The sequence below is a fragment of the Trematomus bernacchii genome, unplaced genomic scaffold, assembly GCF_902827165.1.
Source record: "Trematomus bernacchii unplaced genomic scaffold, fTreBer1.1, whole genome shotgun sequence".
Lineage (NCBI taxonomy): Eukaryota > Metazoa > Chordata > Actinopteri > Perciformes > Nototheniidae > Trematomus > Trematomus bernacchii.
Genome location: NW_022987588.1, coordinates 2,499,555 through 2,523,623, shown reverse-complemented (window position 1 = coordinate 2,523,623; position 24,069 = coordinate 2,499,555). Strand labels below are relative to the sequence as shown.

Here is a 24,069-nt window from a genome sequence, read left to right as displayed (position 1 = left end):
TCCTGTGAGTGAATTATAGATGGATGGGAGTGATGATGGAAACTGATTTCTCTTTGAGTAACTATCCCCAGGACAGATTCCAAAAGTATTCGTGACATATTTTAGGAGTACACAAAACAAACTACAGCCTTAACTAAGTATAAACGAATAACATCACGTTTTTAAAAGCGCCGTATAGGAATGTATTATTTCTCTGGTGTCTTTTTATCAATCAATATACAAGAAAGTACTCTCACACAGCCCAATTAAATAGAGCTATGACACTCGTACAAAAACAAGGATACCACATAAAGTGAAAATTAGTTTATTGATGCTGTATGTACCAAGTATTTCTCTGATTTAGAAGATGTGGAAAACATGATTTTCTTGTAGTCCAACATGTCGTATTGCATACAGAACATGGAGTCATGCGCGAGAAGAAGAAAGATAGCAGTTCTGGACTCACAAAAGTCCTTGTCGTAGACACACCTGCCGCCTGATGGAGCGGTGCTGTGTGTGTGTGTGTAGCAGACCTGCATGCTGTGTGTGTTTACTCTGAGCGCCATGGTACCATCCTCCACACACAGGCGTCAGGGACAGAAACAGAACTCCCCTCGGCCATATCTGATCTGTTTGCTGCTTTTCATTCAGCAAAAACCACAGCTATTCTACTTAGTAGAAAAATGTAGATAGTATAAAATGTACAATGGTATGGTAAAGTAAAAAAATGATATGCAGTTAATAAGCACATGTATAAAACTTTTTTATACATTTAAAACCTTGTCGCTCATTGAAGTTTAAAAGACAAATATAGTGCTTTTATCTGTACTGTACAATATCTGTTCCTGCAGCAGAGTACATGGAAACAGGTGAGTTATACTAGCAAAAATATAAAATGCTGAAAAAGCAGTATACATTTGACTTCCATTGGTAAATGTGTGCGTGATCTCATCAACTACATTAGATCTGACTTTATAATTAGAGCTTCTAGCTTTTTAGTGGTAACAAATGTTAGGATCCTTTTTTGGTCACATACCCAGGTTTTTTGACATTCCCCATCTTTCAGTCAGAATGGTTTGTGTGTGTGTGTTATGGGGGAGGAACAGGAAGAGTGACGTGTCTCTCAGTGGGACAGGTTACACTCCTGCAGGTGTTCTGTTGGAGTGACACACTGTGATGGGAACATCACGGCACCAGGAGAATAAAGAGGGCTGCTCAGGGTAGAGAGGAACTTTATGAGCTGCATCATTCAGAGAACAGATCTGCTGGCTCAGCAGAAAGAGTCCGGACTGACTGGAAGTTTCCCGCTGCGCCGCACCTCCTTCTCTTTCTTCTCTTTCTGTTTCTCCATCTTCTCCTGGGCCTTGCGCATGTCCTTCAGCTTCTTCTTCATATTCGAACGGTCGCTCTGACTCGACACACCGAGTGCCTGTTGGACAAAGGGCGCAGACTTAAACATAATGCTACCATGTTCTGTCCACAAGGTGGCAGTCAAAGGCTGAAAAGGCTTTTGTAATCAAAGAGGCATTGTATAATAATGGAATATAAATAAAAACATGATTAAATACCATCATCTTTTAACTATTATTATACAGGTAGTTCAGAGGTGATTCATTTGATATTGCTGTGTTTTTACCTTCAACCTGTCACTGTCCAGGTTCAGGAGCTGCTGGCCGTCCACGCCCTTCGCTGTGAACTCAGGAGTGTATTGGTCCATATTCATGCCCATCAGCCAGTGACAGACCTGCTGATTGGTCCATTCAGAGACGGGCCGGTTCTGCCACTGATACTCTTTCCCTGTAGTTATTGGTTCATCATCCAGAGTCTACAGAGACACAGACAATACCGGCATATATTAGAAACCTGAAAACACTCTCGCTTCACAGCGTCACCATTTTATTCTTTTTGTTCAAATACATAATTTGTGGACATTTCTGTGCAGGGTTCAGAAAGTCTGAGTCATATGTTGCTGTACTCTAAAGACAAAAGTATTGTTCAGTGTTGAGTATTCACATCTAGTGCAGGGAACAAAAACATTATAAAGACAAACATATATAGTTGATGTCGTCTAACAATGCTGTTGGAAAAGATTTCATCCAATGTATTATTTTTATAGGTGAACAAAATGTCAAGTTAATGGGGGTGCAGCTCGGTTCTGTATTTCTGTTTAAAAAAAAGAAAGAAGGTAAAGCCAACTTGAGCATTTGCATAACAACAAGAAGAACATGTAGCGCACGTTCTGTTGAACAAAGCTGTGTGCATTGTTCAAACTTCCAAAGCAGCACCCAGAAAACATTCTCAGATGCAGGGCTACGCGTGTGTGTGTGCATACTGCATGTTCCACTGAGAGAGACACTGGAAAGTCTAATATGAGATCCCGCTGCTGCTGAAGCACCACAGAGCAGGCAGCAGAGCAGGCAGCACGGTTCTGTGGTCGGCTACAGCTTGTAAAGGACATGAAGCACTGGTTAAAAAAATAGCACAAAAACCAATAACATCACATCTGCCTTAATAAAAGCTGACTTGTTTTAACACACACATGCAGCTCTCTTCTATCCCCTCTGCATTCACAAGTTCATCGCAGCTCTGAAAGGGGGGGGGGGGCTCAAAGAGCATGCTTGAGAATGTCCCCTTTCAGCCGCATCCCACACGGCTTTTGTGACTGCGCAACAAGGAGAGCACTCACCTCGCTGGAAGAGAAGATTAAAGTGTGTGAGCGCCCAGACAGATTGGGTTCAGCGACTAACCCAGAGAGCTCTGTACTGGGACTGGCAGCGCTAGAATCATCTATGACTGAAAAACTCTGGAACAAGTGGAAACAAGGAACCGTTTACTAAAGCAACACATCAGCAAACAACAGTTCTTCTTCACTAGGAGAAGCAAACATTTACAACACTACTACAGGTGTGTGGAGCGAGTGCAGTGCAGTTTTCATAAGGACTAAAATGATTATAATGAATGATTAAAACTGGGATTACAGTGGGATTAATGCAGGTGGTTAAGCAGAGAGTGACTGTGATATCCAAGACACTATGTAGCACAACATTCAAGGTGATACAAAAAAGAAATCCACCACCAAAACTACACAACCTCTAAACTACAACTAATTATACAAAAAGTTAGGTATGGGGTTATGTTTTTTCATTCACTTGAGTAGAGGCTAAGGGTTTTACTATGTGATCATGAAGTGGTATTATATTCTAACTGTGGCTTGTTTTTCAGACACAATGTGTGTTACATTTGGAAACATGGAATATGATCTAGACCTGCAGGCTGTTGCAGCAGCTATCTGCAAGTTCATATGCAGTTTACTTTGAATGCAGCGTAATAATCACACAGGTTATCAATCAGGTTGCGTAATAAAGGTAAGTGATGTTGTGATGTTACAACAAACCTCGGATCAAACTTGCGATTAGCTGGAGCAACGAGCCCATAAAACTAGTTTTGGCTTCATTATTTCCTCTTATAGATTATTATTATTCAAGCCACAATGCTTTTAAAAAGTGGATATATGAAACATGTGATCACATTAGTTTTCTAATAACAAAACCACATACCCGGTTCCAAAGAAACAGTGAATGATTTAAAGGATTTGTTGTGGGGAGAAATTGCATATCTCAAAACTCTACTTGTTAGTAATCTCTACAGAGGCATCTCAAATCAAAAGGTAAAACAAGGATCCGTATACTGTACCAAATCTAATGAGCGACTGAATAAAGAGGACCAGGAGAGATTTGTCTGTTTAGAGGAAACACGGTTCAGTGAGGTCAACGTCCAGGCAGCAAATCACTGACACAAAGTACCATATTTCAAAGAGTCACAAACCCAGACTTTTCTCTAGGTTACTATTTTCTTATTGGTTGTGTCTTGAACTAATTAAACAGCATCGTAAGAACGCCAGAGCGACCGCAGCCTGTGTGACAGAGAGCCACGAGTGTGTTTGTGGTGTCACTATTTGCAAACTCATTGAAAAGCCACCAAATGCATCAGTGCTAGCGCTCTGGCTAACAGATGGATCCAGTTATTGCTAATGTAGCTTAATTAGAAGAACTAGTCAATGACGGCACATGTCTGGAACCTGCCTCCTGTTACGTTTATACTACTTTTACTCTTTTAACCCTTAGATGCACGAGTGACTGGACCCTACTCTTCCATAAGTGGGTCAAAAAGGACCCGTATTAGAATAATATGTGTTTTTATGCCATTTTGGTTAAGAAAAATCACTTTTATAATATTTAGTATTATATTTTGGTTCACACTAGAAATATTTTATATTTAATTTTTCACAATTGATAATTTTACATTTTGAAAAAAACCGTTTTGAACATATTGATGCAAAGATCTCCGCTATACGGAGACCCTCACAGTATTCCAGTCCCTTTTCAAAACTCATCTCTTCTCCTCTTGTCTACTCATAGCCCACCCCCCATCAATCCATGCCGGTTGATCAAGTTTGATAGTCCTATACCCCCCATCCTAACCTTCACTTATATTGTAAAGCGATTTTGAGTCCTTGAAAAGCCCTATAAAAATATAATGTATTATTATTATTATTATTATACTGACAGGTATCAGATCTTGCTGTGTAAAATAATCTTCCTGAGAGGTGTCACTTGTGATGTAGTCTGTGTGGTCTACAGTGAATGTAGTCCTGACAGCAACAGGTGATAAGAATCAAAGGTTCCCATAGGATTCCATAGGAAATGCATGCGGGTCATTTTTGACCCACTTATGGAAGCTTGGGGTAGAAATACAAAAACTACAATTTCTTAAAATTAAAATTAAAAATTTGAATGGCATGATATCCAAAACATGTTTTTTGAGGAATAGCTGGAATATGAAATGATAAAAAAAATGTAATTACAAAGATACTTCAAGAAAACCACCTTACCGGGTCAAAAAAGACCCACTTATGCATCTAAGGGTTAATGAAGATAGAATATATTATGATAAAGGCGGACAGACAAGGGGATCAAGTTTGTGACCCCTATTGATATTATATCTCAATATCTAATCACATACCTTGTTCTTGCGGTCCTGGCTCTGCTCGCTGCTGGTCTCGGTGGCAGCGTACGGCAGACTGCTGCTGGAGGACGAGGGCTCTCTGTCTCTGTCTTTGTCTCCAAACCAGGAGAAGGGCATGCAGGTGGGGATGGACGTCATGGAGTCTGCAGGAGAAAGGTTTCCTCCAGACTCCTCCAGGATCTCTGCTGATCCCCTGGGCATCGGAGAAAGAGGAATATACAGTTATTGACACATGGGACTTAAAACACAATGACTCTTAAAAGTCTAATATAGGGGGAAAAAAACCATTTAAGATTTGGCAGCAAGAAGGTAGGAATCTGGTTTTGTGTAGTTCAATATTTACACCAGCAGTTACATGGATTCCAGTAATACTAACTCAATTCAGGCATTAACTGTACTGGTTACCATGAATAATTCATACAAAAAAGATATATATGTCGCCAAACATTTACTCAAATGATATTTCTCACCTTTACATTTAATTATGATTTAACATTTACGTACCTGCTGTCCAAAGACGCTCTCATCGCCTCCTTGTCGTGTTTTTTCCCTTTGCCTCCCGACTTCCGGAGGCCTCTGTTGATGAGCATTAACATGTTTAGTTAGTGCTGAAAAGATGCTGATCTGGAGACAATTGACAGTGATCACCATGGAGACTTACCCAAAGTCTGGAAATCTCCTTTTAGGTTTCCCTGCTGAAGAGACCTCATTTAGATCCTCTGAAATGAAACAAAAGGGGTTTGAGTGAAAATGCAACAGGAAGCGCTGCAGCCATCACATTTTGGTGTCGCATACCTTTGGAGTCTTTGTTTTTCCCTTTCGGTTCCCTTTTCTTAACATTCCGCATTAATCCAGAGGGGGAGTGCGGGGACGAGATGTCTTTTGGAGACGACAAAGAAGGACTCCCGCTGCTCTCAGCACTCTCTCCCTGTGAGAGCTCAGCCTTACTCCTGGAGCCATCTCTTCTCTCTCCTGGATCCCCTTTCTGTCCATTCCCAGGATAGCAGACAGGCACGGGGAGGGACAGGCTCTCCTGGATGGACCTCCTCCTCCTGGGAGACTCCTGCTCCTCCTGATCCTCATCTTCTTCAGATTCCTGTTGGGACAAAGCTTATTATTTACAAGGACAATGCAAGGAAGAGGAGATCAAATGTTATTATACAACTGAACACTCTGATCTTCAGTTCTGAAGTCATGAGCGCACATTAGGTGTGTTTTTGTTTTTCAAAACACTCAAGTATGTTCCCTATTGTATTTTAGAACAGCTGCTAGTATCTTAAGGCCATTCGCTTGCCTCAACAGAGAGTTGTTCTAATTGACCAATTAGCCACAGAATAATTAGCAGTAAAATAGTCAGCTAGCATCACTGAATAAAATCCCTACTGTTTCACTGTTATAGGGCAGCTCATATACACCAGGTAAAAGTTAAGTTAAATATGTGCTCTTCTACTGCCATAAAAGGGAGTTACAAGGTGTTTTGTCACCATTTCTTTAACTTCTAAGATTGAGCTTGACATGCCTTGATGGGGTTCCAGCATCATACCTTGACCTAAGGACTGTTTACTCCAAATGCTCAAACAACATAGCAATGACTAACTACCAGCTGTTCCTGTCTGACCTGAGCGTGACCTGAAGCCCCTGCCAGGCTCTCCTTCAGTTTGCTGCGAGACGGCAGCTGACGTTTGGCCTTCTGAGCCAGCAGGCCCTTAGCTCTGTGAGCACTGGTGTCCAAGCGCTCAGTCTCAGGAACGCACTCGCTCCAGTCTTGTTCTACGGGAGAGAACATAAACAATAAGTCACAACTAGGGCTGCTCGATTATGGCAAAAATCATAATCTCGATTATTTGGGTCAATAATTGATATCACGATTATTAAAAACGATTATCTATTTACTTTGAAAACATCCATTTATTGGAGAAAAAAAAATGTGAACAGTATGTTTTTAACAGTTGATTACCCTGAACTTTAAGTATAATTCAACTGAAAAACCAATAAAAAAATAAAAAATAAAAAAGAATAATAATAATTTGTTTCGATTACGGTGTTTTCGTAATCGTTGCAAGCCAAAATCGTAATTGCGATTAAAATACGATTAATTGAGCAGCCCTAGTCACAACACAATGTGCACACTTGTAATCATTTACCAGAGTCACTGGAGTGCTTGTTAATCATTTACAGATCACGCAATACAAGTGTGACATGTGTACTTCCGTTTTAAGTTTTATCCTAGTAACTCTGTGTACCTGGTATTGAGTCAACAGACTGTGTGTTGGTGACGGGGTCTGGGCCGATCAATCTCTCGTCTGCTCCTGACCCCGGACCACTGTGACGCTCCACGCCTGCGCCGGACTCCAGGAGAGCTATCTGTGGACAAAACAACACTCAATGCTCATTTTACTGTCTCCCGCAAGTCTGTTGTGGTGCATAAGCTTTTTAATTGAAAAAACAGGTCTTACCCTGTTCTGTAAGCTCCCCAGCTGATCCTTGTACCACTTGTCTTTTTCATCTAGAACTTTTTTCAGCTCCTCCTCTTTCTTCACAAAGTCTATCTCTCTGGGGAGGAAACCAGGAAATGTTGATTAGTCCTACATCTGTAAACACAGTCTAATCTATGTGTTTGTCTTTGAACATTTCTATTCCAAGATGTATTATAGTGATGAGATGACTCGGGTGAATGACTGAAGTTATGGAAGTCAGGATAAACTCACTTCTGCTGGTAGTCCTTGAGGAGTTTCTTGGCCTTGTTGTACTTCTTGTCCAGAGTCTCCTGCTGGGCCTGGGTCTCAGCTAATTGTTCATTTACGACTTTACACAGACTCTGGGCTTCCAGCCAGTAAGTCTCAAACTTCTGGGTGTTGTCGTTGCTTTCCTCCATCTTTAGCTCCAGTGCAGACTCCCTGGCTTCCCACAAGGATCTGTCCTCCCCAGATAACCTTAGCTGTTCAGAGATGGGGGCGTGTTACTAAACTGAATGAGCAGTGGGCCACAGTTTAACGTTTAGTATGATTTAGTCATTTCAAAGAACAAGGTCTTGGATTTTGTCTTGACTTAACAACCTACTGTAAATACAGGGTATATGCAAGAATCCTGAAGTCAGATGTAATACCTTTTAAGACCTTTTTTAAGACCCTTTCCATACATTTTAAGACCTCATCGCCACTTCGAGTTTTAACCGGTTACATTGGCGACACACTTTACCTCACATTGACTATATACAGTATTGATTGTCCTTCCTCCTTATCTTCCAACCATTTGGACGCAAACTTGCATTTCCCCATAACGATGTTGTTTAACAACCGGCGTAAACGGACCTTCGCGCGCTATCAAGCAGTGAGCGTGCGATGTCCTGTTCAGATGACGTCAAATCCAACGGGATGCCATAAATAAACTACAGAATCACACTACACACCTACGCAATGATTACATTCAGGCAAACTGTAGAAGACAACCTCTTTGGACAATTTATATACTTATTGAAAACAAGCTACCAAATGTAATACCTTGGAAAATGCCGTTTAATACTTTTTAATAGCCTTAATTTTCACTAAATTGATTTGTCAACTTTTAATACTTGTAAAGTCAGACAACAGGAAAAAGGAAAAGTTGATTTAATCTTCAACATACCTTCTCCTTTAGTTGATTTATTTCGGCTGCAACAATGCCGTGTTTGAGCTGCAGCTAGGAAACAAAAAAAAGGTCTGGTTACTTCCTATATTGTATGTTATTTATAATATTATGTTATTTAAACAGAATGAGACATTTGGATGTATAATTGAAATCCCATTAGACTGATAGTCATGGAGTGGGTGATACCTCTTTGAACTTGAAGACCATCTGAGAGCTATCCATGTTGCTTGGCAGAAACAGAGCCTCTGAATCAGGCAGCTCATACAGCTCTGCGTTCTCTGTTGGGGAGAAACTGGAACACAAAATCCTCTCCTCCACTCCGTCCTCCTCCTCCTCATAGGGCTCCTCCTGAAACATGACATCACATTTAGCAAACAATGACACACCCTTTATGCTCAGGAAGGTGCTCAGCGTGTGTCAACAACACTCCCAGTGGCACATTTCACCACAGTCTGAAGGGAACATTGAAATCAATAGATCAAAACCAAACACTGGTGGGCTGCTTCACAGGGAGGCACTGCAGGAGTTTGGCTATAATAAAGTGGATAACAAGACTATCAACAAAACTTTACTCAATGTGTTTACCTAAGGAAAAACACTGAAAAAGGTCTACTTCCTCCCAAAAATGAAACAGTACATTTCTGTTAAGTATTTACATTATTGCAAAAACAGGTGCTTGTAGCAGCTTGAACTTCAGAAAGCACACATTTCACAACTCTGGCAGACAGGCGGCGGTGGACTGAACACCTTCCAACGCAGCAGAATGGTGACACATGGCCTGCTCTCAGCCAGCTGCTCATTTCCTGGTTGAGCTAAGAGGGATTTGACTGGGCGTGGCAAAGGGGGCTAAATCAGGGTTCATGTCCTAACAGAACAATATTAATTATGACAGTCCGAAATGCAAAATAGCATCCACATCAACATCTATGTCATTAATACAACTGGGACTCTTAGATATATCTAACTGGGCACTTAATCATACACACATACCTGAAAAAGGACATATATGGACGCTTCACAACAGCCAATTAAACCTACATTTAAAAAGGGAACTTCTTAATCCTCACAAGTCAGAAACGTTTCCATGTCTCATGACCAGTGTTTCCGCCAGACCAGGGCTGAGAGGGCGTCCACCCCGAGAGAGGGGGTGGCTCTCGGGGCGGCTCAATTTTGAATTGAGCCGACCCTTATAGATACTATCTCTTTATCCCCCCCTCCACCCCGAGAGCGGGGGGGAGGGGGGGTGGCTTATAGATACTATCTCTTTACGTTAGTGATGGGAATTCCGGCTCTTTTTAGTGAGTCATTTTACCACAGTTTACCACAGAGCCACTCGCAGTTCACGCGCGTGCTCCACTAACACCCCCCTGCTCATCGCGTCCAAATCGCGCACGTTCCGTGTTGTCCTGTGGCAGGCACCGCCGATGTCGGGGAAACGATCGTCAATACTCCGAAAAGAATCCCACCAGACTCCTTTGCCCCTCCAACTAAGGGATGTCCTTGTCCTTTTTCCCTTTCGTCATTTCAAGCGATAAAAAATCTCGATCTTCTCTCGAATTATTTATTTTTTTACTCGGCTCGAGTTCAGGGCCTTCCGAGCTGAATAATGGCGTCAAATGACGGCAAGACGCTGCTCATGACTCACCTCCTCTGTAGAGTGTTCGTACGGGTCATCCAGGTGATGTTGCTCCTGCTCCTGGTGCTTCTCCTGCTCTAGTGTCTCACTTATAAGGCGGGCTACCTCACTTTGCGCTCCTGGCTTCTCCCGTCCAATCAGGAACCTGTTATTTTAGAGAACAATGTGTTAGTGCCTCATATAAACTTGTCCAACTTGCTACTGGGAAATGCAAATGATGAGACTCAGTTCAGCCCTGTCCCTATCATGTGTGGGCGTTTCATTCTAAATAATTTACATGCCACAATATGTGTGTTGCCTATTTCACATAAATGAAAAGATGGCTTTGAGCTGACCTCACTGTGCCTTTGGTGTTCTTCAGGACAGTTGCAGCAAACAGTTGTGTGACGCCCACCAGACTGGTCCCATCCACCTCCACTATCTGGTCATTCACCTGTATGCTGGAGACACAGAAGATAGTTATTATGAGGAGAGATTTCTGCAGCGTTTCCACATGGGGTAATAGTAGTAGATAGTTCAAAACAACCATACAATACAGTAGTCTCAATGAAGCTGGTAATACAACACATTCAGAAAGCCTGGGAAACAGAAGTACACACTTTTTCCCTCATGTTTTTGTGCGGTTATAAATAAATCTGGTTGTTAGAGTCTTGTTCGTTACTGGGCCCTGGGGGAATGTGCATTTCCTAGATGGCGAAACATTAAAAACTGTTGTGTTGATGCAGTGTGTGGACCATGTTTCCGGTTGTGTGGAAAACATTACCAGTGACTCTTCTGGAACAAGGCTTAAATGTGGGGTTATGCAAACGGGGGTTTTAAACTCACCGTCCATCATGTTCAGCGGCTCCGTCCTCTGTTATGGTTTTCACAAAAATGCCCAGCTTCTCCAGACCCTGGTCAGCTCCCACTCCCATTCCTATGATACTGATGCCAAGTCCATTGTCTCCTGAAGGCAAAGAAATGACAAAGATTTTATAGGGCTGGTATAAAGAGTGGAATACAAATGTTTATGATCTTGACATTTAAATATTTAATAAAGAAAATGTATAAAGATTAACGGTTACTGTGTAGACTATACAATTTAACTAAAATATTGCAAATTCCTCAATTATTTAAATAATCAAACGCATGTCACTGCGTTTGCCTTTAAAGGAATGTGCTATATTTGTAGCTAGGTGAAAACAGGTTTCTCCCCTTATGAATGTACCTTCACTTCAGTTTTCACTAGACTCACCTTTCTCAATCTCCACAGGGAACACATCCATCTTCTCCACTCTCTTCTCCAGCTCGTACTCCGCAGACGCTGCGACTGGATCCACATCATCGTTCCGCCGGTCATAGTCCTCGTTGGAAAAGGTACTGAAGACCTGTTAAGGTGAAAACATCGAGAGTATAGCTTAAGTATAGCACTTTCTACATCCTTATCAAGTAGTTCTTCGTCGTCGCAGACATCACCTCACTCAAGAATTTCTAATAAAGGCTCAGGTGTCTGATGTACAAAACTATTCTGTGACCAAATCTGCCTTTTTCCACCTGAGGAACATTGCCAGACTCCGACCGTCACTCTCGGAGTCGGTTGCCGAAACCCTAGTGCATGCGTTTGTCACCACCCGCTTGGACTACTGCAATGGTGTCCTGTTCGGGGTTCCCAAAAAAACCCTGGACAGGCTCCAGTATGTCCAAAACTGTGCTGCTAGGGTACTCACACACACAAAGCCGTGGCAGCACATCACTCCCACCCTCATCCACCTACACTGGTTGCCGGTCAAGTCCCGTATATCCTACAAAGTACTCCTCCTTACCTACAAGTCCCTCCATGCCCTTGCCCCCCAGTACCTATCGGACATCCTTCACCCACATGCCCCACCCCGGAACCTGCGGTCCTCAGACTCTGGCCTGCTTACCACCCCCCGCACAAAACTGCGAACCTTTGGGGACAGAGCCTACAGTGTGGCAGCCCCCACCCTCTGGAACGCTCTCCCTGCGGAGATTCGCAACATCCCCACACTCGACGCCTTCAAAAGGGCCCTCAAGTCCCATCTGTTTGCCAAGGCTTTCGGCCCCTAATCGATCTGTTGTTTTGTCTGTCTGACTTTTGTTTTGTTATGTTTGTTTTTGCCCTATTACTTGTAAAGCGACCTTGGGTCCCTTGAAAGGCGCTATATAAATGCAAGCTATTATTATTATTCATACTGATCATATCTGACTAAAGGGCCGTTCTCTCTCCCAAGGAGCTTACTGAACATGTTATTTGTTAAATGTTTATTATATGTTTCTGCTTGCTTTATGTTGCTTACTTTATGTGGCTTCAATGACTCTTGTATTGGCTTGTAGTGCCAATTCAGGCGAGATTCCCCCTTTAAGCCAGTGTTGTTTTGTTTTTTTATCTAACCTGCACAAATCATTATTTTCCTCAGTTTTTGTGTGTCTGCTATTCTGTTAAATTGTTCAACATACACAATCCAAAAGCAACATTTTTTTCTCTTTTGAGTTCTTAATTATCTTGGCAGGCTGAACAAGGACACATTCTTTTCATTTGAGAGAAATTGCTTTGGGCGGGAGAACTACACTCATACTTTGGACCCTCACTAGGAAAATGAGAGTGCCAACGCAGTACGCAGGCACAGTTCAGCCGCGGCAGCAAGACAGCAGAGCATATGAATCATGATCTGAACCACTGGTATTGAAATGCACTCCTTCATGTATCAAGCAGTTTCTATTGATATATCAATAATGTCTGCCAGAGATTATGAAGCTTAATGGTCTACTAACCCAACTCTACACACTGCATTGTCAACACTTGTTTGCAACCCTTTGCATCATTTAGGGAAATAGGTATGAATCACACTTTTGAGCAGATGTAACCAAAGTGTCAACAACACCAAAGCAGAAGATACATTCCCAAGACTTTCTCTTGTGGACCTTTATCAAAGTTTTAAGTTGTAAATTCTGCAGGCAGGCCTCGTAAAGCACAGGATGTGTCCCAGAGCCCGTTTTCTGGTTGGAATTATAAGGCTCACAGTACAGCAGAACATGAGCAGCGCGGAAAGTAGGGCACAGCTGGGGAGAGCCGAGCAGTGGATGCAGCAAAGATCAATGTTCTGAGGCGACAAGTGCTGTCAGTAGCACAGTAAAAACGAAATATATAAAGAGAAATTCTAAGAAAAAGGGAAACTCCGGACGTTCAGTCAACAAAACACAGTATTCAACACTAGCCTTAAGGGTTATTGCCCATGTCGTAAAATCTTAAATGCCACTGACTCTTCCAAACAGAAATGAACAACAATCCTGGCCTAGCTAAAGTAAGCACTGCAATATTCAGCATGAAGCACACTGGGGAAGGTTACTCGGTGAAACACCTGTACACACTCAACTGTCCACTCACTAAAACCAGCCAACTTCACATTTAAGAAGTCAACCACAGGAAATGTGGGTCCTAAATGTGGGATAAAAACTAGTTGCAAATGTCTGTCTCTTAGTTGTTGTAGCTCTAGTTAGGATCTTGAACATTAGACCTAAAGGAAGCCCTACTATAACAAAGAGATTCGAACCAGAGAGAGATCAATTATGGAAAACTAGTTTATAGATTTGATGAAAAAAAGTAGATTAAAGTTGGGTAGACTCCATCCGGGGCTAATGCCTGATTATGCGGATGAACCCAACAGTGGGTCTGTAAAATAAACCCCTGCTTGGCCATCATTAGTCTTAATCTGGGTGGAGTCGTGATCAGTATGGTGGCGGTGGCATAATGCTGGCATCAGTGCACAGGTCCCACTGACGTTGGTTACTAACAGACCTAGAGCTCCTGAATATGAGTTGGGAGTTGTAGTTGTTGTAGAAAGGAAAGAAGGATCCACAGTTAATCTTCCTATTCAATATGGGGTGAGCTTCATTCAATTCCGTTGGCTCTTTTTTTAGTATTTACGGATGTTTAGTTTTGCCAAACACCAAAACACACAGATATGGCCAACTCACAATTATTGAGCCGTCAGTTGCCGAGTTGTGGTCCAGTGTGTAACCTTGTGTACCTGAGAGATAATGATCCCTGTGACAATTGTTGAAGTTGTGCTCCACCCATGTTGTGGTTAACAAAACAGAAAACAATCGAACAACATGATGGGACAATTCCCTATAGGTCTTTATGATTGATAAATACATTTGACATGCGCATTTATGATGTAATCAATAAACATTGCCATTCCAGGCAACAGAGTCTGAGGTCTCAATCCTGAAGCCGGCCAAGACTTGAGGAACAAACCACCAACAATCTCCTTTTCACTCTGTCTTTTTGTCGCCTCCTCACTATGTAGCCTTTGGACTTCAGCCCAAAACAGCACACATAGTAAACTGTACAACGCCTCACTGAGCTCTCTTGTTCAATTTGTTTAAGTGAATTACTACAACCGCATCTATTCTTCAATATACTGCTAATTTAATTCAAACACATTTATTCAAGTTGTATTTTCCTATCTTGGAAACAAGATATAGATGTACTGGTTTGCTACACGAGGTCTTCTTTCATGTAGCATCCCAAACCAAACCAAAGGAGAATCGAAACGTAAGGATTATGCACGCTACTGCAGCTCTGTGGTGGTGCACGCAGGAATTCTATTCATGGGGCCTCGACCCTCCATCTTCCCAACAGAATCCTCCTCCATCTCAATCCTCCTACTTTCTTTTATATTATTTCCATAGGTGTAGACGAGGACACCACCCATGATAGCAATAACACTATTTTTGAATAACCAATAATTGACTCAAGCCATTGTTGCCCCACTTGCACCCTGAAACTTTTTTTGCATGTCTCTGAAGAACAAGCTTCAATGCGCTCCTATAAATAGAACATACAAAGCGCATCAACTTCTAATTTAGACAGTTCAAAATGGATTCACAGAACTAGAGCAGACAGAAATTACATTACAGAATGAACAATGCCTTTTAGTTTAGACTTTGGAGACTTTAGTAATTAAGGGTTGAAATGTAGGCTAATAGAATATACGGAGCATTAGCTGAGACAGTTCAGGTTGGCTTCTCCACTCAACCTCCCCCCTCCTTAAAGTCTGACTTTCCTGTTGCCATGGACTCCCAGGCCTATTTCAAACAATGTTCTGTTCTTTCCTGAACGATAAATCACTCAACCAATTGGTTTTATCTGCAAGAAAGACAGAAATCAATGTCTTTATTGGCCCCTCCCTAAAAAATAAGCCTTACATACATACAAAACACCCACATCACTGTCTCGTCGCCAGTTATCAGGCTAAACAGACATTTTCCATTATTGTTGAGCACATGCCCGGTCCACCATCCACTGTCTATAACCAAAACACTTAACTGTTGATCAGGCAAACTGACTCCAACCAGAATGAAAGACCAAAGAAGAACTAACAAGTCCTCAAGTTTACACAGAATAAGGTATATGACATGTCCTTTTAATGCCAGTCCCTCCAACTAAAGTATCACTGCGGTCACTGAGGTTGTGATGTGGGTCACTGAGGTTGTGATGTGGGTCAACCGACTGCTATGCCATCTTCATATTTCCATTCCCTCCCAGCAATATGTGTGGGCTTTCTGTCCAGTTTCAACAACTGCAGTGGTTGGTACTTCGACGTGTGCTCACATGCCCACACCCAAATTGAAACCCTTCCCATCTTTTCCCTCGTTCCCCTCCCCACAACTGAATACCAATGTGGGAAATGAGTCAGCAGCTGCGAGGAAAAGCTAACCAGAGAAATCTCTCCCCAGTGCAAAACCAGGGCTGACCACCGGATTGGGGAGTTCGAATGTAAGCCGGCCTACAAAAAGACAAACAATCAAAACAGGCTGTGAGGGCGAGCTGGGGCAGGGGGTGGCGGGTGGCCTAGCGGAGATAAAGAGTCATTAGGATAGAAGGCATGGGGCCATGCTTTTAGATCCCGTGTAAACATCACAGAAAAAATAACAATATATATCCGTACGCATTACATTGCCATTATTAATAGTTCACAATGATTGACGGTAACTGAAACAACAATGTTTATGTTTGAAGCTTTAATGCATGACCTGCAGCTGGAAGGTAGGGAGTCGGAGAAGAGCACCGTGACATAATGGAATCACATTTACAAGGAAGTGCAAACATAAACAGGTTGAACAGGTTTGTGTATAAATGGCCCACAAAGGCTACTTTTGTCCTGCAATGATTGCTGAAACTTGAACACTGAAATTGCTGCAAACTGCGAGTGTAAACACATAGCATTTGCTAATGTGTTTGTCTCTAATCACATAATGAAAGCGTTTAAGGCCATCAAATCAGCCAAGACTCATCCTATCATGCCAAGTTGGTTAATGAGCAGCATTGAGGCGACTGCATTAGTATTCTGCCCCATTTTGTCGGATAGTCACCAACTTGCCCAGGTGGCTGGAAGGACCTCAGATCTCACAAGAGGAGGGCCTGTCTGCTGGTGGGATGAGGGTGGAGTCTTGTCAGACACATTCCTGTGGCCAGCAGAAGACCCTTCTGAGATAGGAAATGGAAAGCATAACACTGGGATGGGTTGACAATAGAGGACAGAGTCCAAATGTGTGGAGTACGCCCCCTTTGCTTTTGACTAATCACATGAAACACAGATAAAGGAGCAGATGATTCTGTCCTGCTGTAATTCAATCTTAACTTTCCAGCATATGTTAAGAAAAGGGCTTGGGGAAAGGATTTGTTGAGTTTGAATCAGAATGGTGATTCTTACATTGAACAATATTAGAGTTTTGTACATTATTAATAAAGTTATGCTGACGGAACGCAAAAAGACAAACTCAACCACAAGAACATGCAACTGGTTGTTAATTTTAAAAATGAGACATGCTAGAGGTTTTTTGTAGTTACAATTCACATGAATAAGCATTCGGGTGCACATTGAATTTAAGAACTTAATAATGAGCTTAGCATGAAGTGAACCATTTTGTAGATACATGATGTCTTATGTAGCCCATTACCCAGACACTAGCTTATATTGGTGGAATGCTGAATTACAACACTGAACAAAACTCCCAGCCACCTTTAGTGAGGTGATGGAAAAAAACTACATGTACAAACAAAGCCATGCAAACGCCTATTAGCTCTGCTTCAAGACACCACAGGGCACATGGTTATCTGGCTTCACATTAACTAGAGTCAGGTGTATGAGAGGTTTTACTTCACCCGACTCTTCATTTTACAAAGTGAAATGTCTACAGCTACTAAACAAAGTTGTACTGCAGACATATGTGAAGCCAAGTTGACTAAAGGACATGTTTGCTTATCCAGTAATTATCTATTGGGCAAACAAAGAAAAATATGCTGAAATAATTCTGTCAAAATAGTCGCCCCACTCCTTTACCACACCCTGTGTGTTCGAGCAGGCACTATGTGTTCACTTGACCAATAACTGCGTGAGGTACATCCTGTGACTGTGTGGGTTGGTCAAAGCAACAGGTGCAAATCCTAGCTTCAGACATTTTCATTTCTGTTATTGTGAAATGGTTTTTGACTCCTGTTCCAAATGGTTTCATGACAAAAGATACAAGACAACCTCTTCAGCGATCCCACATAACTACTACCTTGAAAATGACTATGCCGTCTTTGTTCCCAAGCAGATAACACGCCTACAGCAGGGAGCATTAATCATTCAATAACTATTTTTTCACAAACTATAGGGTTCAGAGTGAAAGCTAATTCCAGTAGATGCAAACCTTTAAACTGCGGAAAAATAAATGAAGAAAGCAACTAAAAGTGATGCAATGCTTCTCAAGCACATGCCTAGACAAACTAATATTACAGGTCTGGTTTTTATTTGCACTAAAGGAAACAACCTGCATACTAACACCAAAGACATAATCAGTATAAGCAGTGGTGCAATATTTATACTGCTCACACAGCCACAGGGTAGAGCAGAGCAAACTTATGTACTGACACAGCAGCAATGGGAGTGCAGCATTGTAATGCCCTACTAAAGTTTGATTCTGTGTTAGCTTATATGCAGAAGAATGTTCACAAAAAACATAATGTATAGAACACTTGCAATGTAGTTTTCATTCACTTTCCAACACTGTAACTCAGATTTTTCTCATCACAACTACAATCCAAGTGCATTCAGAAACCTTCAACATCCAATATTTGGCTTGACACAAGACTCTCACTTTTTAGGAATTATTGAAACCGTGTGTTGTGAACTAATTCTGAGTGCCTTAGAAAGCTCTCTTTCAACCCTGAAAAGAGTGATACATGTTGAAACTGGACATCTCCTTTAGTTCACAAAGAGGACCTTTCTTCCACGCAGGATACCTCCTCTGTTTAGAAGACTCAGGTTTCGCAGGGACCTAATCCCTTTGTGAACCAGAGGCACAAAGAACTTCCTCTCTCCTAGTTAGCCATGATTCAAGTGTGCTCCATCCCAGCGCCAGCTCTGACTTGCAGACTGTGGAGAATGATGCAGTGCTAGCGGGAGGCCTTTGTTAGCCAGGCCACAGGTAGGTAGGGACATTTGTGTGACTTAATTGGCTAACCCGAATACCACATGACCTTGACCCCATGGTTTTAATCCAAGCACGTTATTGTTTTGACAAGTTTCTCTGTGTGTTTTCCAGCAGTTCCAAGGCATGCACTCATTCATGCAATTAGTTAAAAAAGCGAATTGCTCAAAAACTCAAAAGAATGCTTTGACCTTCTCAGACTTGCTATCTTTATTAAATGTAAACATGTTGCATATCCTTTACAATCCCAAGGTGATCATTGTTAGTGCGGAATTACATGTCACTGCAATCATATCTTATTTTATCACATCTGATATGATTAGAAGTGACAACAAAGAGCTGATTAGACATGAACATGCTAACTAATATTGGAAGTATTACATTAATAATTTGACTAATGATTAAGACTTTTAGTCTTCATTTGGATAATTATTGAAATTACGTTCACTTCTAACATTTTTTAAATGAAATTGTTTAAATTATTGTTAAGGTCTAATGCAAAGATAAACAAACTTTATAGACAAACTGATAGAAATAAGTAGCATCATTTTAATTGGTAATAATTGATAATCATTCATCTTGTTTTAATCCACTGACCACTTTTCTAACGGGAAAGATGAGATACAAGGATTATTGGACAGTTTGATGTTGAACATGACCTAGTTTAACTTCCAAACCAGGACAACTGTCTGCTTTTTCTTCTCTCATGTGAGCAAACTGAATATCTTTGGTCAATGCTGACACGGTATTAAAACGTTTTGAACAGTAGTTTCTTTCAATCTGCCCTCGGGATGGAAATGTATACAAACTCACATATAAATAACTACAACCTTGTGTCAGTTATTCTGTTTTGCATAAAGTGTCCCTCTCACGGTTGGTGAACTGCTACAAAGAGGTGACAGTCTAACATATTGTAGCAACTCTAAAGTTGTGTTTAGCTCTGTCATAGCTCCACTTTGGAGGAGGAGAGGCACTTTTGTTTGTGTCCACTCCAGGTCAGCTTCTGGTCCCCTCTCCCAGGACCCCCTGCCGGGATAACTGGGATGGGGGGGGGGAGTCCACACCCTGAGATAACAGTGCATTTTAAGGCCTGGATAAACATTGAGCTGTTCACAAGCTATGTGGAATGCACTAGATGATTTGTTTTTCCCTGCTTTAGCAAAATGTTGTTTAGATATAGTGATTGTAGAATATCTATTGTAGGAGATATGACCTCACATGACATGACATGACAACAACACATGATATGAGGCAACACCAGACGTGATGAAAATAATAGGACATTTGTTTTGGAAGAATAAAAACAATTATTCATTTACATTGGTGATCCCAAATGTACACAGACCATTTGGAGCATCCCAAGCTGAAAGCACCAACAATCATACCGAAAGATTGTCAAAGTCAAAACAATTTTAAGTTATTCTGTTATTCACCCAACTCTACGCCTCATTTGTAGGACTACTATCCACTGTAAAAAATATATAAGACGTCTAATTTATAATCCCCAACAACATGGAGAAACTCATAAAAAATGAACAAACAGAATCCATGTTTCTGCTTTTCACAAAAGAATCATATAATTTAAGAATGAATGAATAGTTAAAATCAGGAATTCCCCAGCTGTAATAGGATAATTTAGCCATGGCTAGATGTGTGAATAATATCCCTCATTCCTCAAATCCATGTTGTACAGTGGTGAAAAGAAAGTCCCTCATGAGTGCAACACATGATTCCCTTACAGAGGGGAACCACTCTGAATGACTAAAAATATGCTCTGCAGTGACTCACGGGGGGCAATAATTATTAACTGCACGGTCTAAAGTTTCACGTCTCTCTACTACCTCACTGCTGCCCTTGCTTTTATGTTGTGACCAATATTTCCAAAAATACCACAAACAATGTTGCAAGATAACCCGTCCTCTCTTTCTCCTATAATATGGGTGATGCTGTCAAACTACCTGCCTTCAGGGTCACAAGGATTAAAAAATAACATAGTTTTCATTTTCTGAACTTGGATAATGATACAGTGCAACAGCTGTGACGTCAACATGAACAACAGCAGCATTCATTCTTAGCCTTCACTAATTTCTCTTGTGTCTGCAGTTCAGTCAGTTGCTGAATCAGTGAGACGGTGTTGCTGAATCAGTAAGACGGTGTTGCTGAATCAGTGAGACGGTGGTTTATAATGATGGAGTTAGTGTGCAATACGCCTGTAGGTGCTCACATGTAGACAACACAACATAAAATAACACTAACCTGAATGGGGTCTGTAGAGAAGTTGATTTTCCTCTTTGGGGGAGGCTCCTCCTCATCCGACAGACCCATCATCTCGTAACAGTCTTCATAATCCCCATACATTTGATCCTCCTCCTCCTCTTCCTCCTCTTCTTCCCTGAGGACCTGGTCTACATCTCTGTCATCCACAAATGCTGCATTCTCAATACCGTACACTACTGGTGAGGCTCTATCCAGGATGCTCTGGCCCACCTGCTCACTCTCCTCCTCTGCGACCTCCTCATCTTCCTCTTGATTATCATCATCATCATCATCATCATCATCTTCTTCTTCCTGTCTATCCCTTTTCAACCCTTTTCCCCCACTGTCCTCCAACACTCTTCCTTCACCTACAGTCTCTTCTATCCTTTGTGTCTCTTTAGAGACTTCTCTCGCTAAGACACGTGCAGTGTTACAGTTCTGTTTTTCTGGTGGAGATGTTCTTTTCATGTCTGTTAGAAGGTTGTCTTTGGGGCTTTGCACCTTCTGTTCCTCAAATACATTATCTTCAACGTTCTCATCGTCATTCTCCTCACTCTCTGAAGACTCATTCTGAACTACTACCAGTTCTGCCCGTACCACCCCCACCCCTCTGGAGTCCAGTGATGAGGTCTGGCTGGATGGCTTGTCTCTGGCAGGACTATCTACCACAGTGTCATTACTTCTGGCTTTTTCAGGGTATTTAACCCTGTTGGTGTTCTGAAACCCAACAGCTGATGGAGAAGGTTGCTTAACATCCCCTGGGGGCGAACTATGTGGCTTGCCTTCATCCCCACCAACAGATGTCCTACTAAATCCATCACTGGATGATGAGGAGCGTTTGAAGCCATGGCTAACTGGGGTTGTTTGCTCTGGTGAGAGGGGTTTGTGAGTGGCATCAGTTGTTGGAGAATTTGTTTTGTATGCTGCATTAGTAGATGGGCTTGTTGGCTTAATGCTTGACCCCAAAACCGTTGATTTGTTTGTGACACACGTCGTCTGGGATGTATTTTTGTTAGTGGCAACAGTCACAGGGGTAGAGTTAGTGGCATCTTTAACAGTTGAAGTAGATTTCTGTGAGTTGTCCCTTGTTGGAGATGAAGACAGTAAGTGTTCAGTGGTACTGTGTTGTTTAGCAGCAGCTGTGTTTGTCTCATCCAAGTCATTCTCTACCACGTAATTGTCCAACCTTTTGGATATGGGTCCTGCATTCAATGATACTCTAGATACATGCTTTTTCTCACCATTGACTTTCCCCTCCAGTTGACATTTATCTGTTGATGTTGGTGTTTGCTCTGATTTGATAATGATCTCAGACGATCCTGATACTCTCCTTGTACTTTTCCCTTCATCAGAGGCACTTCCAAGGGACAAGCGATTTACTACCCTGCTTGGTGACTGCTTTTCTGCTGCAGGCAGCTCTTTGGTGCCCCTTTCAAAGATTTTTCTGGTCGAAGAAAACTTCTCTGCTAAAGCCACTTTGTCAATCTCAACATCTTCCCCCTTGGGTGTTTTATCTAAATGTTGTGATTCTGGGCTTGTGGTACTGTTGAGGTTAGCTCGAGGAGGGCTGACTGGAAGTTGCAGCTTTGGTGGGGACACCGGGGCCACTGGGGCCACTGGGGACACCGGGGCCACATCAGGCTTAGGAGTCACTTTCACCTCTTGGCACTCCTGTTGCTGACCATCCATCTGTAGGAAGATGTTCTTTATCTTGTTCACTCTGTTGCCAAAAGGCCTTCCTCTTGAGTCCTCCCGGGTGTCACTGGAGCCATTTGCATATGATTTGGTGTCGCCTTCGGATTTCGACCCATCAAAAGTGCACTTAATGGCGTGGAAGTCAGACTTGTATGCATTTCTGTGAGGGGAAGCGCTCCTCAGGGTCCTCTCGCCTCCTTTGCTTTCCGCTTTGATCATGTTTGCAGCCCAATTAGAAAAGCCGGTTTTGGAGAGCCTGTTGTTGTTTTGTTGGTGAACTATAGCTTTACGCAAGTGGTGCCATGGGTCCCGCGGAGCTTCTTTGTAGCACAGTGGTCTTAACTAAACACTCTCAGCGAAGTCATCTAAAGAGAGAAACGGATAGTAAAATCAGTTAATCAGAGACCGGATACCATTATCTCGCTATGCCTAGCAACGCAAGTCGTTTGGAATGAGTTAATACTTAATCATTAAGTATTTCTGTATCCAACCAAAACAGTGTGAATACTAGGTTAGAACATGAAGGTTGAACTTTCAACGGTTAGTTCGTTAGAATGTGTACGTTAGCTTGCATTAACCGTTTGTATGCATTTCGGTGTAGTGGTTGTCCGACTACTGGCGTTAGCAAACGTTAAACCAAAAGTGTTTTGAATTGAAAGTTACCTTAACCAACTATATACTTATACTTTATTTGTACTAAATTAAACGTTGTTAATAATGTTAGTAACGCTGCACCACTGATAAAAGGCGAAACAAAGTAAAACTTGGCAAACACAGCCCCAACGTTAGTGCTCTGAACAATTCATTGTGGCATTTCAAGTACGAGCCGTTAAAAATGTTAACTCTTCACACAACACCGCACAAAGGTAAACAACTTTGTAATGCTCTCACCTCCTACTCGCTGCATCGTGTTAGGCGCCGAAAGTTGGCCCACAATGTCCCCGTTTTACAGCATTAAACTTGTGCCTTCTTCTTCCTCACCGCCATCATTCCCCGCTCCAGCAGCGTTTTCCTGCCTCCTCCTTGCACTTCCAGACCTGTCGCGGGCTGCGCGCGCACGAGAGTCTGTCTGTGCTGTGCGGCGCGGCCGACGAGAACAGAGAGAGTCGGGAGCGCGCACACATTCCAGAACTGTAACCCACCACCAGCTCCACCCCCTCCCCTGCTCTCTTTCTCCACAGCTCACAGACTGGAGGAGTTGAAGGAGAAAGGCGTGGGAAAGGGCTTACTGTATATTAGAGCTCACCTAAAGCCATCGGGACGTTCGGGACGAATCCCAATGGGCCGGTACCGAAGTGGGACGGTCGGATAAGTCACGAGCACCCCCCCCCCCCCCCCCCCCATCTTCTCCACTGAGTATAGGCTATGCA

The 24,069-nt window shown here is 42.2% G+C and overlaps 1 protein-coding gene across 3 annotated transcripts; it reads right to left on the bottom strand.

The window, feature by feature from the left end:
• Positions 1–288: 288 nt before the first annotated feature.
• Positions 289–23,753, bottom strand: ppp1r9ala (protein phosphatase 1 regulatory subunit 9A-like A). 3 transcript variants are annotated; one of them, XM_034128707.1, is made up of 20 exons: positions 23,591–23,753; positions 21,005–23,064; positions 11,502–11,634; positions 11,093–11,213; positions 10,603–10,707; positions 10,277–10,412; positions 8,818–8,979; positions 8,629–8,682; positions 7,713–7,942; positions 7,461–7,557; positions 7,248–7,368; positions 6,623–6,774; positions 5,800–6,100; positions 5,666–5,723; positions 5,509–5,580; positions 5,002–5,197; positions 3,673–3,717; positions 2,666–2,782; positions 1,616–1,804; positions 289–1,408 (listed from the first exon to the last, which is right to left on the bottom strand). In XM_034128707.1, the coding sequence occupies exons 2-20, from the start codon at positions 22,916–22,918 to the stop codon at positions 1,250–1,252; spliced, it is 4,362 nt and encodes a 1,453-aa protein (XP_033984598.1). In that variant the 5' UTR covers positions 22,919–23,064; positions 23,591–23,753; the 3' UTR covers positions 289–1,249. The 3 variants fall into 3 exon arrangements, with proteins under 3 accessions (XP_033984598.1, XP_033984599.1, XP_033984600.1); XM_034128708.1 differs by lacking the exon at positions 3,673–3,717 and having other exon boundaries at positions 1,040–1,408; XM_034128709.1 differs by lacking the exons at positions 2,666–2,782; positions 3,673–3,717 and having other exon boundaries at positions 1,040–1,408.
• Positions 23,754–24,069: the final 316 nt, after the last annotated feature.

Excerpts from the sequence above, each read along its gene's own strand:
- ppp1r9ala (XM_034128707.1), bottom strand. The coding sequence starts at position 22,918 with ATGATCAAAGCGGAAAGCAAAGGAGGCGAGAGGACCCTGAGGAGCGCT. Across the intron at positions 5,724-5,799 it reads GAAAAACAAAGACTCCAAAG|AGGATCTAAATGAGGTCTCT; the intron begins GTATGCGACACC and ends GTTTCATTTCAG. Across the intron at positions 1,805-2,665 it reads TAATCTTCTCTTCCAGCGAG|ACTCTGGATGATGAACCAAT; the intron begins GTGAGTGCTCTC and ends GTGTCTCTGTAG.